Below are 14,319 nucleotides of genomic sequence, written 5' to 3' on the forward strand. Positions count from 1 at the left end.
AACTCGCAGCTCCAGGAGCATCATGAACCATAGCTGGTCTCAAACACAGAGATGAGCAAGGCTTTGAACACTTGGCTTTGTGTCTGCAGCCTTCAAGTAACACTGTCAATCTCTCTCTCGTCCATTTCCTGTTAGCGTGCTTAGAAAAAAACATTTTGTTGTCCCTCACAATACTGACAGCCTTCAACTCCGGCTGCACAAACTGTCCCTACGGTGCCCAACAGTTTCCCTGCAGTCCCACACCGCCCTGCCTCTCGCAGAGGCCGAACCTTGTGACGTTTTATATTCCGCGGGTACTTAAAAGCCAGCAACCCGCATCACAACCAGTTTCTCACGGTAACTTGCCAACTACTTCCCCGCCTGCGGCTCCCCTCCCGGCCGGGCGGGGCGGAGGCACAAACGCCGCCCTTCCTGCCGCTCCCGCGCCCCACGAGCGGGGCCGTCTCCGCCGCGCCCGCACCGCCGGGGTTCTGCTGTTGCCGCCGCTTCTCGCCGCCGCCGCCTCCCGCTCCAGCGCACACAGTAAGTGCCGCCGCCAGGAGGGAGGCGCGGGACGGCGGCGGCCCGGGTGGCAGCGGGATGGGGGGGCAGGCTGGCCGTCCCTCCTTGGCGCTGGGGCGGCGGGCCGGAGAGCGCGGTTTGTCCCGGGGCGACGCTGCGGAGCGGGATACGGATGGTTCCGAGCCCAGCGAGGCCGTGCGGAGGGGTTCGGGGCGGAGCGCGCCCCGTCGTGTCCCTGCGGCGGTGCTGCTGGACGCTGGTAAAACGCCGCTTCGGGGATGGGTGAGATAGCGTTACCGAAAACGTGGCCGGTAAAAGTTTGTGCCCTCTTCCCATACGCTGAGAAGGTGGACCGTGGTTCTGTGAGCGCCCTTTCAGTGAGGAGCTTTGTTGGTTCTGCTCCTTCGTCTGCCTGCCGAGCCGCCCGGAGCTCCTGGCAGCACAGTTGCGGGGTGGGCGCAGCAAAACGGCGACGGGAGGGCAGCTAGCTCTTTGAAACGGTAGATAGCGGAGGACAAGGGAAAATGGCTTTAAGTTGAAGGAGGGGAGATTGAGGTTGGATGTCAGGGGAAAATTCTTTACATGGAGAGCGGTGAGGCGCTGGAACAGCTGCCCAGAGAGGCTGTGATGCCCTGTCCATCCCTGGAGGTGTTCAAGGCCAGGTTGGATGGGGCCCTGGGTGGCCTGGGCTGCTATGAGATGTGGAGGTTGGTAGCCCTGCATGTGGCAGGGGGCTGGAGCTTCATGATCCTTGAGGTCCCTTCCAACTCTGGCCTTCCTTTCCTTGTCACAGTGCTGGCACTGCTGCCATGCATTAGTAGTGCAGGATGGTCATTGCATGTGCTTGCAGACCTCGTTTTTATCTTTAATAAACATGTACTGAGTGTTAAACGAACACAATAGATAAGCTTTCTATTGTCTCGTTTAAAGAATGAGAATGAAGAGAAAAATCCTCCGTGAGGGAATCAGCTGCTCAGATACCCCCAAGAAGCTGTTCTTCGCTGCTTCCCAGCGTCTGTTTCCAAGCTGTGGGAAGCATTGTCTGTCAGATAAAATGCATAAACGTGTGTTGGGACCAGGTAGGAAACCAAGTCCAGAGTGAAAGCATTCCTTGGCAGAAGGAAGACTGAGGCCTTTCTTTGGGAGGCAAAGTTGGGGGAACTGGGAAGATGAGTAGAAGTGGGAAGAAGGAAATTGAATGTTGAATATTCTTGTTCATTTGTATATCATTTGTATCACCAGAATAGAAGTTAGACTGCGAATCTTTAGAGGAGCAGTAACTGCATAGGCATGAAATGAAAGTCGCTTCATGTTTGCCGTGGTGACAGGAAGCTGCTTGCTTCCGTTGAATAGCAACCAGCATCATCTGACTGCAGCTATAGGCATCAGCACCCCATGTGGCTTCGTCGGCCTGCTCTGAGTTATCTTTGAATTCTTGGTGCTGGGTGAGGAAGTGATTGCTGCCTAGAGCAACCAAGAACAGAATTGAGTGGTGGAGGAGCCTGGTCATCTTCTTGTTAGGCCAACATGAGATGTCTGATATCTCACAGTCCGTAAGCACGTAACGTGGCCCTGCCTGATGTTTTTATACGATTGACAGCAGCACCAAATAACAAATGATAATGTCTAAATGGTACCTGAATAATAACAGCTACAGCTTGATGATGAATTTTCTTCTAAATAGCTTGTATTTACTCTGAAGTTTACCTCTTAATAGCTATTTTTCTTTCACTAGAATTTCCCTTGGGTTATTTTAAAGTAGCTCTTACATTGAGACAGATCCAGAAGGAGGTATTTAAGGGGATTTTGTCAAAGTTGCACAGTGATATTTGTGGTGTTTGGGAATTGGGTAAATTCAGTTGCATTGCCTGCTTCATCTAGATGGCTGGGCGTGTTGTTTTCAGTAGTTCAGTACTTTCTATCTGCTTCTGCCTGGCTAAGTTGATTTTATTATAGCAGTGTGCATCACAGAGATGAAGATACAAGGCACTTGGACAGTTGTTCCTTCCCTCCCTTTTTTCTTGCTGTTTTTTGTATTTCCCCTGTCTAGTTGGGCTATTCAAACCAATTTATTTTCATCTACCCCAAGTGGCAAATTTCTCATCCTTTCCTTAGGTTTTGGGTATCGGGTTGATCAGATCACAGGGAAAATGCACGGCATAGATCCAAACAGGCTGTGGTGATACAATTTCAGCCATGCAGCGTAGATTAATAAATTCTAATACTTCCATCTCTCTTTTGAAAGTTCCATTTAGAAAATGCTGTGCTCTAGGAGCTGGAGAGTAACATAGGGACTTTGTTAAGATTGCGTTCTCTTGGGTTTTCTTTCTGTCCTTGCAGCATTTTTCAACTGTGATGCAGCAGAAAGTCCAGTCCTCTATTTCAGGCTGGCTTTGCAATCAAAGCAAGTGGGCATGGCTTCAGATTAGTTATGGTTTGTTTGTTTGTCCTCGGCCCCAGCATCCTCTGATCACAGGACCCAAGGAGCCTTCTCCATAGTTGCCTACAAGTCAGTGCTCACACCAGCACTTCTTTCGTAGCTTGGCTTAATCTAAGATCTCATTTTATTTCCAGCAATCAGGCTGAGTATTTCTAAGGCCTCAGAGTATTTCACTTTAAAGCCTAGCTTCTACAGTAGGATCAACAAAACTTGTGACTCTTTTGACTTGCTTGAATGGTAATAACTTTGACTACATGAAATATGTGGTACACATTTTAAAACTCAGTGCTTTCTTCTTGCTCATGGAAGAACTCGGTGGGGATTGCAGTTCTGTCCCATGGAGGTGAGGTTGGTTTGCTGGCGGTTACTGGGATTCCTGCTGAGTGCTGGCTGAGAGTTTTGCAGCCATCCATTTGACAGCTGTGTGAGCAGGGTCTGTCTCTGTCCCTTCACAGCAACATATTTGGTTTGTTTAGAGGCCAACTCTGATGCCCCAAAACCTACAAGGAACTGCTGGAAATGGTGTTCGTGAATCTTGATTCTTAACACCTGCATCAGTAGCAGAGTTCTTACAGTGTGGCAATTTGAGATCACCTAATTATTTGAAATAACCTGTGTCAAGGAAATACTTTTTGTTTGTTTGTTTGTTTTTCTCCTTTAGTGAAAGGCTTTGGTGTAACGTTATTTTTGCTTCTGCTTTGATAGCTGAGCACTACTGAAGTGTCTGAATGCCGTGCTCAAGTGGGCTGATCTTCAGAGATCAGGAAATAGGAGAACAAAGCAAAAGAAGAGTGGCTGCTGTTCCACAGTTCGTGATTTTCATGCTTTCCTTCTTTTAGTGTCTTTATTTAATATTTATACTTCAGCTACTTGCTAATGAAATATTTTAATAGAAACAATGAGGTTTGTCCTATGTATTGCATGGTCTGCAGAAGCTGCTGAGGCCCAGATTTATTCAGATTGTCTGCAGTAAATCATTGAGCTGAAGGAAAACAGCAAGTAGGTCTGCTCAGTGCTTTTCCTCTGTGCGTGAAATACGTGGAAAATGATGGAATACATTACTGAGGCTGTTGGGAGGTGGAGAGGCAGCCCTGAGAGAGCACACCTGCACAGCAGGATTGTGGAAATCTTTGTCTCTTGAACTTGGAAGCTGAATACAAGTGCCACTGGAGTTCTGGAAATTAAATCCCAAAATAAAGAACAAAACGTATTTGAGGTGACCAGAACCATTCTCTGTCACATCTCTGTTGGGCGGAGGTGTTACTGAGCGCTCCAGATATCAGCGCATGGCTGCTCTCATGCAGTCCTACGAGAAACAAATTCTACCTTTGTGGTTCTCCTGCCATAACTCAGTCATTGCTATCACTGTTGGGTGAGGGGGGACTTGTTTCTTAGGAGCATTGGCACCGAGAACGTCAGCCTTTGTACTTGGCTGCCAAAGTGGACAGTGTGTCTGGATCCATAAGCGTTGGTGGGGCTTCACTTTCAAAGTCTGTCTTGGACTGCAGCCTCTTTGCTCCTCTAAATGGCCCATTATGTAGCAGAAGGCCTTTTCCCTGTCAGATGTAAGCAGCAGCACGGTCCTAAAATGAGATTCAGCTTTTCTGATTGTATCCACAGTGAATAACAGCTGCTTGACTTGCTGAAAGTAGCATAAGCTTGGTCTTAGTTATGGTATTACTAGCATTTCTGACTGCTCTGCCTTTTTGGAAGGATGCGGTAATGATGTTCATGTCATCTGAGGCTTAATTATTAGAAGACATTAAGTATTAAGATAGGATTAGAAGCCCTTTGCAAACCGTACAGAGAGGAGACGGAAAATAGAAATGGAGGATGAAGTGTGAGAGACAAAGCAGAGCTTATGTCAGGAGTCTGCTCAGCTATCAAACGGCCACAAGTACAGTTGGAACAGGCAGTCAGTACCTTTGGCTCTGTAGTTATGGCTGTCAATACAGCGAGATACGCAGTAACGTGGCTCAACAGCTTTTTTTCTGCCTGTGCTAGCCCTGAAATACTGCATTGTTTGTGTGACTAAAGCTGTCATCTGCCAGCTGGTGATACAAACTGACTCCCATGCATCTGAGATGAAGGACAGATCTGCATGGGCAGGATGACAAGTTAAAGATTTCACTCTTGTTTTTCTTCCCTCATGCTTTTCAGAAGTTAGTAGGAGCAATTACGCAAGGCGTGTGCAGTTCTTCTGAAGTGTTCTCTCCTGCTGAGCTCTCAGGTGGGTTCAGGATGAGCGTAACAAATTAGCACTGCAGTTCTCAACCTAACTGAAAATAGCATCAGAAAGCATCTGCGTTGGCACAGCCTGCAGGGATCATTGTGTCTAAATCCTGACTACACACAGGACCACAGAGAAGCCAAACTGTACGTCTGAGAGTGCTGGCCAAATGCTTATGCAGTGTGGTGAGTTTCAGGGTTGTGTAAACATGCTGAAGGGAAATTGATGTATTTCCCTTTGTTTGACTTCTGTATTTTTCTATTGCTGAGTAGCATTTGATATTAACAGTGGTATGGATAAATGACAGAATCCTCTAGCGTCCCGTGTGATGAAATCATATAGTGGAGTGGATTTGTCTAATAATGGTGTATACGATCCTTCTGTGTTTCAGTGAGCTTCTTTCTTATTTCCTGCCATAGGCAAATTTACTTCATTGCTTCTAGGTACACTGACTTAACTTGTTATGCGTTAAAATGTTCTCTGCAGTATACTTTAATGTATTAGATTGTGTTAAAAAAAAAAAAACTTTGAATCCTTTTTTTCTTTAAATTTTGATGATTTATTAATAGAGGCACATAACATTGGATAGCAGCTGAGATGCAGGTAATCACGGAATCACAGGATGGCTTGGATTGGAAAAGTACCTAAAACCTATTAATTTCCAGCAGTTCAGGCTGCCCAGGGCCCATCCAGACTGTCCTGCTGCACCTCCAGGAATGGAGCACCCACAGCTTTGGACGGCTGTGCCAGGACCCCCTGAGTAAAGAATTTCCTCCTAACATCTAACCTGAATCTGTTCTCTTTTAGTTTGAAACCATTCCCCCAGTCTTCAAACTGCTGAGAAATTTCTGTAAAACAAGCTGTGAATTTGCATTGTGCTGATCTGCAGAGCACTGTGCTGATCAGGGGAAAAGAAGGCATGCTGATTGCCACCAAATGCTTTCATGCAGTTTTACCGACAGTATTTGATGTGCGAGCCATCATCAGTGTGGAGCTGGATAGCTGTGAGCTGCTCAAAACACCAGGAAGGTGACTGGGAAGAGATGAGGAGTGCTGGAGGTGAGCCCAGTGACAAGTGCTGAAGTGCTGTGTGTACTTCTGTTTATTCCTGTGAGGCATTCTTTAACTTCACTGGGCTGGTTAGGAGAAATCATGGGCAAGCTGGAATTTTTGTGAAAACATCTTTAGAAAATGTTCTAGGTGATGTTGGAATATGAAGGACGCAGGATCTGATTCTGACCATTAACTGCAATTTGAACAGAGCTGCCCATCTGATCTGGCATCTCTAGAACTTGATTTAAGTTTACTGAGACTTCTAATGGGCTTTGTGCAATTATTTTTTTTTCTCCTTCTTTTTAAGAAGTTCTACAGTATTTGAACATCGTTGATTGTAATTGCTTGTTGAAAATTTAGAAGCTGCACACACATAAATGTTCAGTGGGACTTCTGCTTAGGATTCTGCTTGATGAGAACTATGCAGTTCTGTGCATCAAGCCAGGTTTTGGGTTTGGGTCTTTCTAGTGTAAGGTTTGAAAATCTTTTTTGAGTGTTTGAGTCCAGCTCAGAGGAGATGTGACCCAACGTGTCCATAAAATCAGTCAGAACACCAGACCTAAAAGCAGAGTGTGGACTGCTGTGGTGCACACAGGAAACTGTGTCACAAAAACAACCCTTTTTTTGCTCAAGCCCACGAGGTGGTATCTCGGTGACTGACTTTGTGTATCACTACAGTAGACTTTGAAATTTAAGTATAAAGTGATAATAAAACAGTACTACCACTGAGCTATCATAAAGCAGAGCTGTTTTATCATAGAATCACAGAAGCTGTCCAGAGCCTTCCCTTCAGGCAGGCTGAAGCAGCCCAGCTCCCTCAGCCTTCCTTCACAGGAAGGACACTGCAGTATACCACAGGATCGTACCTCCTGCACTCAGGTGGGTCATGAAGTACAGATCTTCAGAGGTCGTACTGTACAGCTGAGGGGCATAAGAACTTTTTCAGTGGCTGCTGCACAGATGGCATGAAGAATGGTGAGACCACTGCTTGGTTTCCTCTGCTCACATAAATTCGGCTGTAGTTTCCTCAAGGGCAGCACTATTTTGCCTGGCTAATTTGGAGGCAATTTGTTAAAGTGTTTAACGTCTCTGCAGGATAATAATGGAAATAGCATGCTTACAGCTTCATTATACCTTACTGTATTGTAATTAGGAATTTCAGACTGTGGAGTGAATGCCTCTTGCTGAAATCTGTGTGTCCAGTGGTCGGGAACCTGCACAGTCAGTGCTGGGGAAATGTATGTGCACTGCACACTCATTTCTGATGCACTGATAACACTCATTTCACTATGAATCCATCTCATTAAAAGACAGCAATAGGAGAATGATGTATTTCTCCAAAAATATACATACAGAGTCCTGCTAGAGCCTGCTAGAATTTTAAGTTAAAAAGCAAATTGTGACTTTATCACTTCTTTTCTCTGTGTACGGCTGCAGAGCACCTTTGGCTTGGTTCTGTCCCCAGTCCCCATCACCTGAGTTTGGCATGGCAATCCTTTGGAAGCAGGTGAAGATGGGGTCACAGAAATAGGTCTGTTTGAGGAGCATATTGCTCTGCAGCATGAATATGAGGATATTCAGGTACCTGGCTGGTAAATCTGTGGCTACATGTGTCACAACAGCATTGTTGTAGATGAAGAACTTCTCAGACCTGCCTGTGCAAAAGTCATTTCTCAAGTATGGCCAGTCTGAGAGCCAGTGCCTTCTGCCTGGTGACAGGTGGAAGCAGCTCTTGTTAGGAGAAGCTGCAGATATTGTGCCTGCACCCTGGAAAGAAAGAAAAAGATCTCGTTCTGTTTTGGCCCTGTATGTGTACATTACAGGTTTACTCTGAACTCCCGAGTTTTTCAGTTCCTCTTGTTTCTGCACAGGACTTGTACAAAGCTTTTCTTTTCCATACTCTTCTTATCCACAAAACCCCTGAAGAATGCAAGAGGAAAGCAGCCCGAGAGGACCCAGGAATCCTCACAGAAGGAAAATGTCTCAGCTTTGAGTGCAGTGAATCTATTGACAGCAGGGGTGTGTGGGGTGTGTGACTGCTGGAGGCTGTAGAGCTGGTTGTGTGTTGCAGAGGAGAGCCTTTATGGATGTTGAAGTGGAGACTGTCTTGACTAGATCTAAACCAAGCTGGTGAGAGAAAACTCACTCTGAAATGTTAAGCTTGTTTTAAGCAATGTGAATGAAAGAGTTCAGAAGTTTCCACTTGGAAAGCTTCCTTCTGCACTGCCAGGTAGAAGTACCTGATTTCTGATGTGCTTTGCAGTCATTAGATGAGGAGCTTTCAGAAGCAGTGTTTAATTGAGAGTGCAATTTGAGACTGCTTACTCATGTAACACACAATCACCTTGAAGAGTGGTTTAAAACATAATACGTACAGAGCAATAATGTTATAGACAGATAAATGTATTGGATAAGCAAATTTATTTCTTGTTTATTGATTTGATTCCTCGAGTGAAAACTGGTTTTAAATTTTCATTTTACCATAAGATTCACATCTGCTGATGTTAGCAGAGTGCCCGTTCCTTGTGAGTTTCTCTGCATTTTCGTTCTTTAGACTTCTTTTGTTTTTTCCAGCAGTGTAACTTCGTCCCTAAGCTTTCTTGGAAAAATGCCTTCTTTAGAGACAATTGAAGCAATCTGTGATTGTGATTCTTTTTTTCTTGACTGCGCTCCCCCTTTTATCCCTGTTGAAGGAATACCCTTCAGTTTAATCGGCGTTCTTAAGTATCCTTATTTATCATGTAGAAAACCAGAGTCAATATCAGTTTGGCATATTTCCAATGTATGTGAACACAGATTGTTAACTGTAAGTCCCTTATTTTCAGGAACAGTGCCGAGTAGTGCTGTATAGATGGTATGCTGTTTCCAAAGCACGGGTGTCCAGCCCTTGGTCCCCAGGCTGTGTGCAGCCACACATCATCATAAACTTTCAACATCGCTGTGTGATTTTAGTTTTAGTGATGTTTTCTTTAGGAGCCAGCTGTGTTTGCAGCAATGGAATGCAGTGGAGGGGAGGGTGCAGTGCAGTGCTAACTCATGCCTGCTGCACACACTCAGTCAAACTGAATCCTGTATTCCATGTGATATACTTGTGCCTCCTGGCAAGTAAAACACAGTGATTGCTAACTACAAAATGTATTCTACGTGCAGCCCCAGACAATTCCTCTTCACCTGATGCAGCCCAGGTGAGCTAAATGGCTGGACGCCCTTGTTCTGCAGATTGAAACAGCTGGAGCTTTCTGTTTAACTTGTTCATAGCTTCTTTACCATGCTGGAGGACATGCAAAGCAGTTACATTTTCCAAGTTCCCATGCTCTACTCCCTTAGATTGCATGAATGTGAATGCGTTTGCAATTCCTTTCTCTTGCCTTAGTCTTTACAGCTCACATTTTACAAAGGCAATAGCTGGTTCTCACAAAAAGGAGAAGGCTCTTCACTGAAAATCACAAGCCACTGTGCTTTGAAACTTGCTTTTTGGGCTTGGGCTGAGCAGGAAGGTGCTGCTGCAGCAGGGGCACCCCATCTGGTGAGCATACCTCTGCCCTTATCAGCTGTGGAGCTCAGAGCCTTCAGCGCTGTCAGACTTGCTTGGGCAATGTGTGTAGGTTGAGAACTTGTTTTTCAGAGCTCAAACTATGGAAACCTGTAACCCTGCTGCCAAGTTATTTATGTAGCCTAGAATGAGGTTCTGTCAGTAATTCAGAATAGCATCTAAATACCTCCTGTTAATTTCAACATCTGATGCAGGATAAACATGCTAGCCAGCTGATAAAAAAAATCTTACATAGAGTTCTTCAGATAAACATCAGTTTTGGTTTCAGATGCATCAAGCTTTGCTAACTTAAGTTGGCAGTAAAGATGATTAGTTACAACACATTCCAGGAAGTGCCAGTATTTGCTCTTGCAAAATATTTGATGTATGTGTTGTAGGGGCTGTAGAAGCAGCACATCCCCAGGATACTGCAGTACTGTTGTGTTCCTTACTGGAGAGCATGGAGCCAGGAATCTGGGCTGTTAAGAAACTGCTTCAGCCCACACATATTAATACTGGTAGGAGCTTTCCCTGGCAAGAAGTGAAACCGGCTCTCCTGCTGCAGTCATTTTCTTCCATTGTTTTTCAAATGGAAACCACAAAAAAGGTGACTTCTCAAGCTTTTTTCCCCGAAGGAAGAACTTCAACTTAAGTAATTCGAACTTTGTTAAAATAATTTAAACATTGTAAAAGTAGAAATGTCTGTGTGATTTCACTAAATAACGGCTTTTTTAATTGGAAGAGAAGTTTAGGGAAATTTAATGTAAAGAGTGGCTTTCATACTCACAAGTGAATATGGGTAAGAATCAAACTAACGCTGGGCAGTTTTGTAGGTTCAACTGGCTGTGCAATTTTTTTTAAGTGTATGTTTATATTCTGAACTGTGAATTCTGTCCACTTTGTTCACATATAGTTGATTTTAATGTTTTATCACCAGGCAGCTTGGAGTGCATGCCAAATAATTATTGCTAATGCTTATGTTGTTAACTTAAGCTGACATGTGCTAGAAATTTTGCTTTTAATAATTGTAATAACTTTTGTAAGGTTTCTAAGAAAGGAATGTTTTGCTTATCCTAGTCCTGCATGCTTAAGCTTCCATACACAGATACATACTTGTGTCCATTCCTGCTAATGTCACTAGATTGGTGGTAACTGTTTTCTAAGAAGAGGGGAGGTGGTCTCACATAATCATAGAATGGCCAGGGTTGGAAGGGACCTCAAGGATCACAAAGCTCCAACCCCCTGCCACACGCACCAACCTCCACATCTCATAGCAGCTCAGGCTGCCCAAGGCCCCATCCAACCTGGCCTTGAACACCTCCAGGGATGGACAGGGCATCCCTGGGACTAACTATCTCACCACTCTCCCCGTAAAGAACTTCCTCTGACATCCAGCCTAAATCTTCTCTCCTTCAACTTAAAAGCATTTCCCCCTGTCCTGTTGCTATCCACCCTTTCAAAGAGTTGAGTTGGCAGACAGTGGTGTGTGTTTTTTCATGTACAGAGATGCCTGTGTAATCAGGCTGTGAAGGATTAGGTGTGATGGAAGAAGATATGGCAGTGTATTGGTAGCTGTGGTTGTGAGCAGAATAATGGGAGGAAATGCTGTGATGCGAAGTGATAAAGTTTCAATCTCATGGAAGCTCTTTTCAACCTGTTTCTAAGAAGACGAATGACTAAAACAGTGTTATGACCTATGTGGTCTGTAATTCATTACAAGGATTATGATCTTTGCTTACTGTTGGGATACAAAATTATAAAACAAGGCTTTGTAAACCTGCACTGTTCATGCCTTTTGTTGGTTTTAGTAGAAGAACTCAAGTTGTGGTTCACTCTTTACCCACACACCAGGTACCCGTGTCACAGTTTGAATGCACATGAGAGCCCGTTCATCCCACAGGTGTTTTATTATCTTTGAGTGATAGCCCATTACAGGTTGATTTGTCATGATCGGGCAACACGGACTTTTCCTTTTGTTTCCAGTTAGTGATATCCTCTCTTTGCTGAGGGATTTAGCTGGAGAGCACTAATTTCACACACATCTTTGGCAACCAGGAATGCCATTCAGTCCTGCTCCCATGCTCCTATCGCTTCCTTCTTTGTGTCAGCAGAAACATTCTTGTTCGTCAAACTGAGGAGCTTGATCAGGAGGTGGTTAGTCTTTCCTGTTAGTTCCCTTTGCTGTTTTCCAGTTTTTCTAACTGAACGTGTAGTTCATGCAGCTGCATATCTGTATCATCTACACACATGCATAATATGTATTTATTTATTTTAGGAATTGATGCATAGTGCTTGAATTCTGAAATCTTAGGAGAGCTGTTTGATTCTGTTTAAGCCAGTTTTTAAAGCCGTGTTGTTGTAATGGCTTTTATTTGAATGCAATTCAGCTTTATTCCTCAAATGCAAACTGAAGTACTGGAAAAAAGGCTGCCTTTGAGGAGTGCTCATGATCATAACGTGCACTGTTTGCTGTGGTGCTGGGTGTCTGTCAGTGCAACTTTCCATATCAGAGTGACAGGGCTGCCTTGGAATTCAGGGAACTCAACCTGGGAATGCCTACATAACATAGAGGTGCATTAAATAGAGGATGGTGGGCACTGAGGTTTTTTCATTAATCTTAGCCTATCTCTAGCTATTTCCAATGCTTGTATCTTTAATTAACTCTTAGAAATTTTCGTCTGCAAAGGCAGGACTGTATACCAGTATGTATACAAGGAGGGCCAAAGTAGCATCTGCAGTCCATACGTGCAAATTGTGTTTTGCATGAGCTCTTTGTACAAACATCTCAGTAAGTAGAAGTGTGGATGACATCCCTATGAGTCAGAGTGCATGCAGAGGTTTTAAAATACACTTCTTTAGCAGTTAATTGTTTCTGGATAGCTTTGCAATGCTAATGACAAGTCAGTGCATGTGAAGGAAGCCCTGGGATATTTTAAATATTTGAAATGTCAACTAAAGGAATGTGAGCAGTTCCTATTTAGCCTTGATTGGCAGTTTTGTTTTTTTTTTTTTTTTTAAATCAAATTCAAAAGTTAAGAGGATATTTTTACTTAAACGAGTTAGACTGAACTGTGAGTCAGTTGCTGCACTTCTTATTACATTCTTTCTATAAGAGCCATAGTGCAGAGGGTCACCTGAAACAGAATTAGTTGTGACAAAGATGCTAGAACAAGTTAAGACAATGCACAGAAGCCACGATGCTTTGACTCACGTTCCTAATAACAATTGTATTTAATTATCATCAGAGGTGGAGGCTGGAAGCTTGGCAGGCGTGGATGCCTGCTTGTATTGTCCAGGATTTTCTGCGACTTGGAGGGATGGCTGAGGTTGATGTTGTTGGATTTGTAACATGTCTGTCTTGAGCAAGCTTAGATGCGAACTGAGGATAGTTTAAAATAGAGCAGGATTGCAACTGCACACACAGCTGTAGCAAGCAGTGCATGTCTAAATCATGTAATCCGTGATTAAGAATTCAGTTTTCTAATCACCGATACTGTTGAGTGAAAGAGAAACTAGAAGGTGACTAATTTAATTGGTGAAATACAGAACAAGTAGCGAGGTTAATGTATGCTATTCTTCACTGTGCTCCAAGGATTCATGCTGTTGGTTTCCTTATTTACCACTATTCACATAAAATCAAAGAATTGTTGTGGTTGTTTAAGTATTCTGGTTTTCGTGAAGGTTTTCCCATGGATTTGTTTTCCTCAGTTCTTGAGAACAGTTACCTGGCAGCACGTGATGTTGTGCTGAAGGATTTCTCCCTTCATTCCACAAACTTAAATTTTCATAACAACCTGATCTCCCCCACCCCAAACTCAGTCAAAAATAAAAACGAAGATGTATGGCCCTGGGAGACAGCAGATGCTGAAAAGAAACAAGCCTGATGGGTTGAGATCACAAAAGTTTAGTAAGTGAAGGAGAGCAAAAAAAAAGATTGGTGCACATCCAGACTAATGCTTTGGAAAAACTTCCCTGCCACCCCCTTTTCACTGTGGAGCACAGAGTCAGATGATCTGTAATGTCCCTTTGGGCAGCTGTCCCTTGCCTATAGGACAAGAAATACCCTGCAGCTCTGCAGGCCCTACTCACCCACAGCCAAAATGTGCCTTTGGTATCACAAATCCAGAACGCAGCACCACTGGAGCTCTCCCTGAAGGTTCACTGCATCCCAGCCAGGCACAATGCACCTCTCCTGACTCACCTGTAAGGCGACAGAAAGGTTAAATCTGAACTAACTTTGTTTCACGACTTTGTTCCGAAAATCCAGATATTCTGCTCATGCTAAAAGCAGCACTATATTAAGCAAATGTTCTAACTCCCAAATCCAGGGCTAAATTTTTATGCCCGAAGTGGTATTTCTGAAAGCTTATGTCATTCCTCATGAACTCAAACATCCCATCTGAAGCCTCATTAAATTAGAATAAGCTGCTGTGACTGAAATGTCTGAATTCTCTCACCAACTGTACTTAATGCTCAGCTCTTGGTGGTTCTTGAGTTTTGGAGATGTGAAGCAAGGTTGGCTGTTTTTTCTTACTCTCTTCCTCTGGTTCGAACTGCTCTGTT

General features: G+C 44.0%; 1 protein-coding gene across 1 annotated transcript in view; it reads left to right on the forward strand.

Annotated features, from left to right (window-relative positions):
- The first annotated feature begins 382 nt into the window (after positions 1–382).
- Positions 383–14,319, forward strand: part of TNFAIP8 (TNF alpha induced protein 8) — a 46,111-nt gene continuing 32,174 nt past the window's right edge. The window contains exon 1 of the mRNA XM_052700859.1: positions 383–522. Within this exon, the coding sequence (XP_052556819.1) occupies position 522 (1 nt within the window). The 5' untranslated portion in view covers positions 383–521. The remainder of the gene's footprint in view (positions 523–14,319) is intronic.

This window comes from Tympanuchus pallidicinctus, unplaced genomic scaffold (assembly GCF_026119805.1).
Source record: "Tympanuchus pallidicinctus isolate F22 unplaced genomic scaffold, pur_lepc_1.0 scaffold4, whole genome shotgun sequence".
NCBI classification, from domain to species: domain Eukaryota; kingdom Metazoa; phylum Chordata; class Aves; order Galliformes; family Phasianidae; genus Tympanuchus; species Tympanuchus pallidicinctus.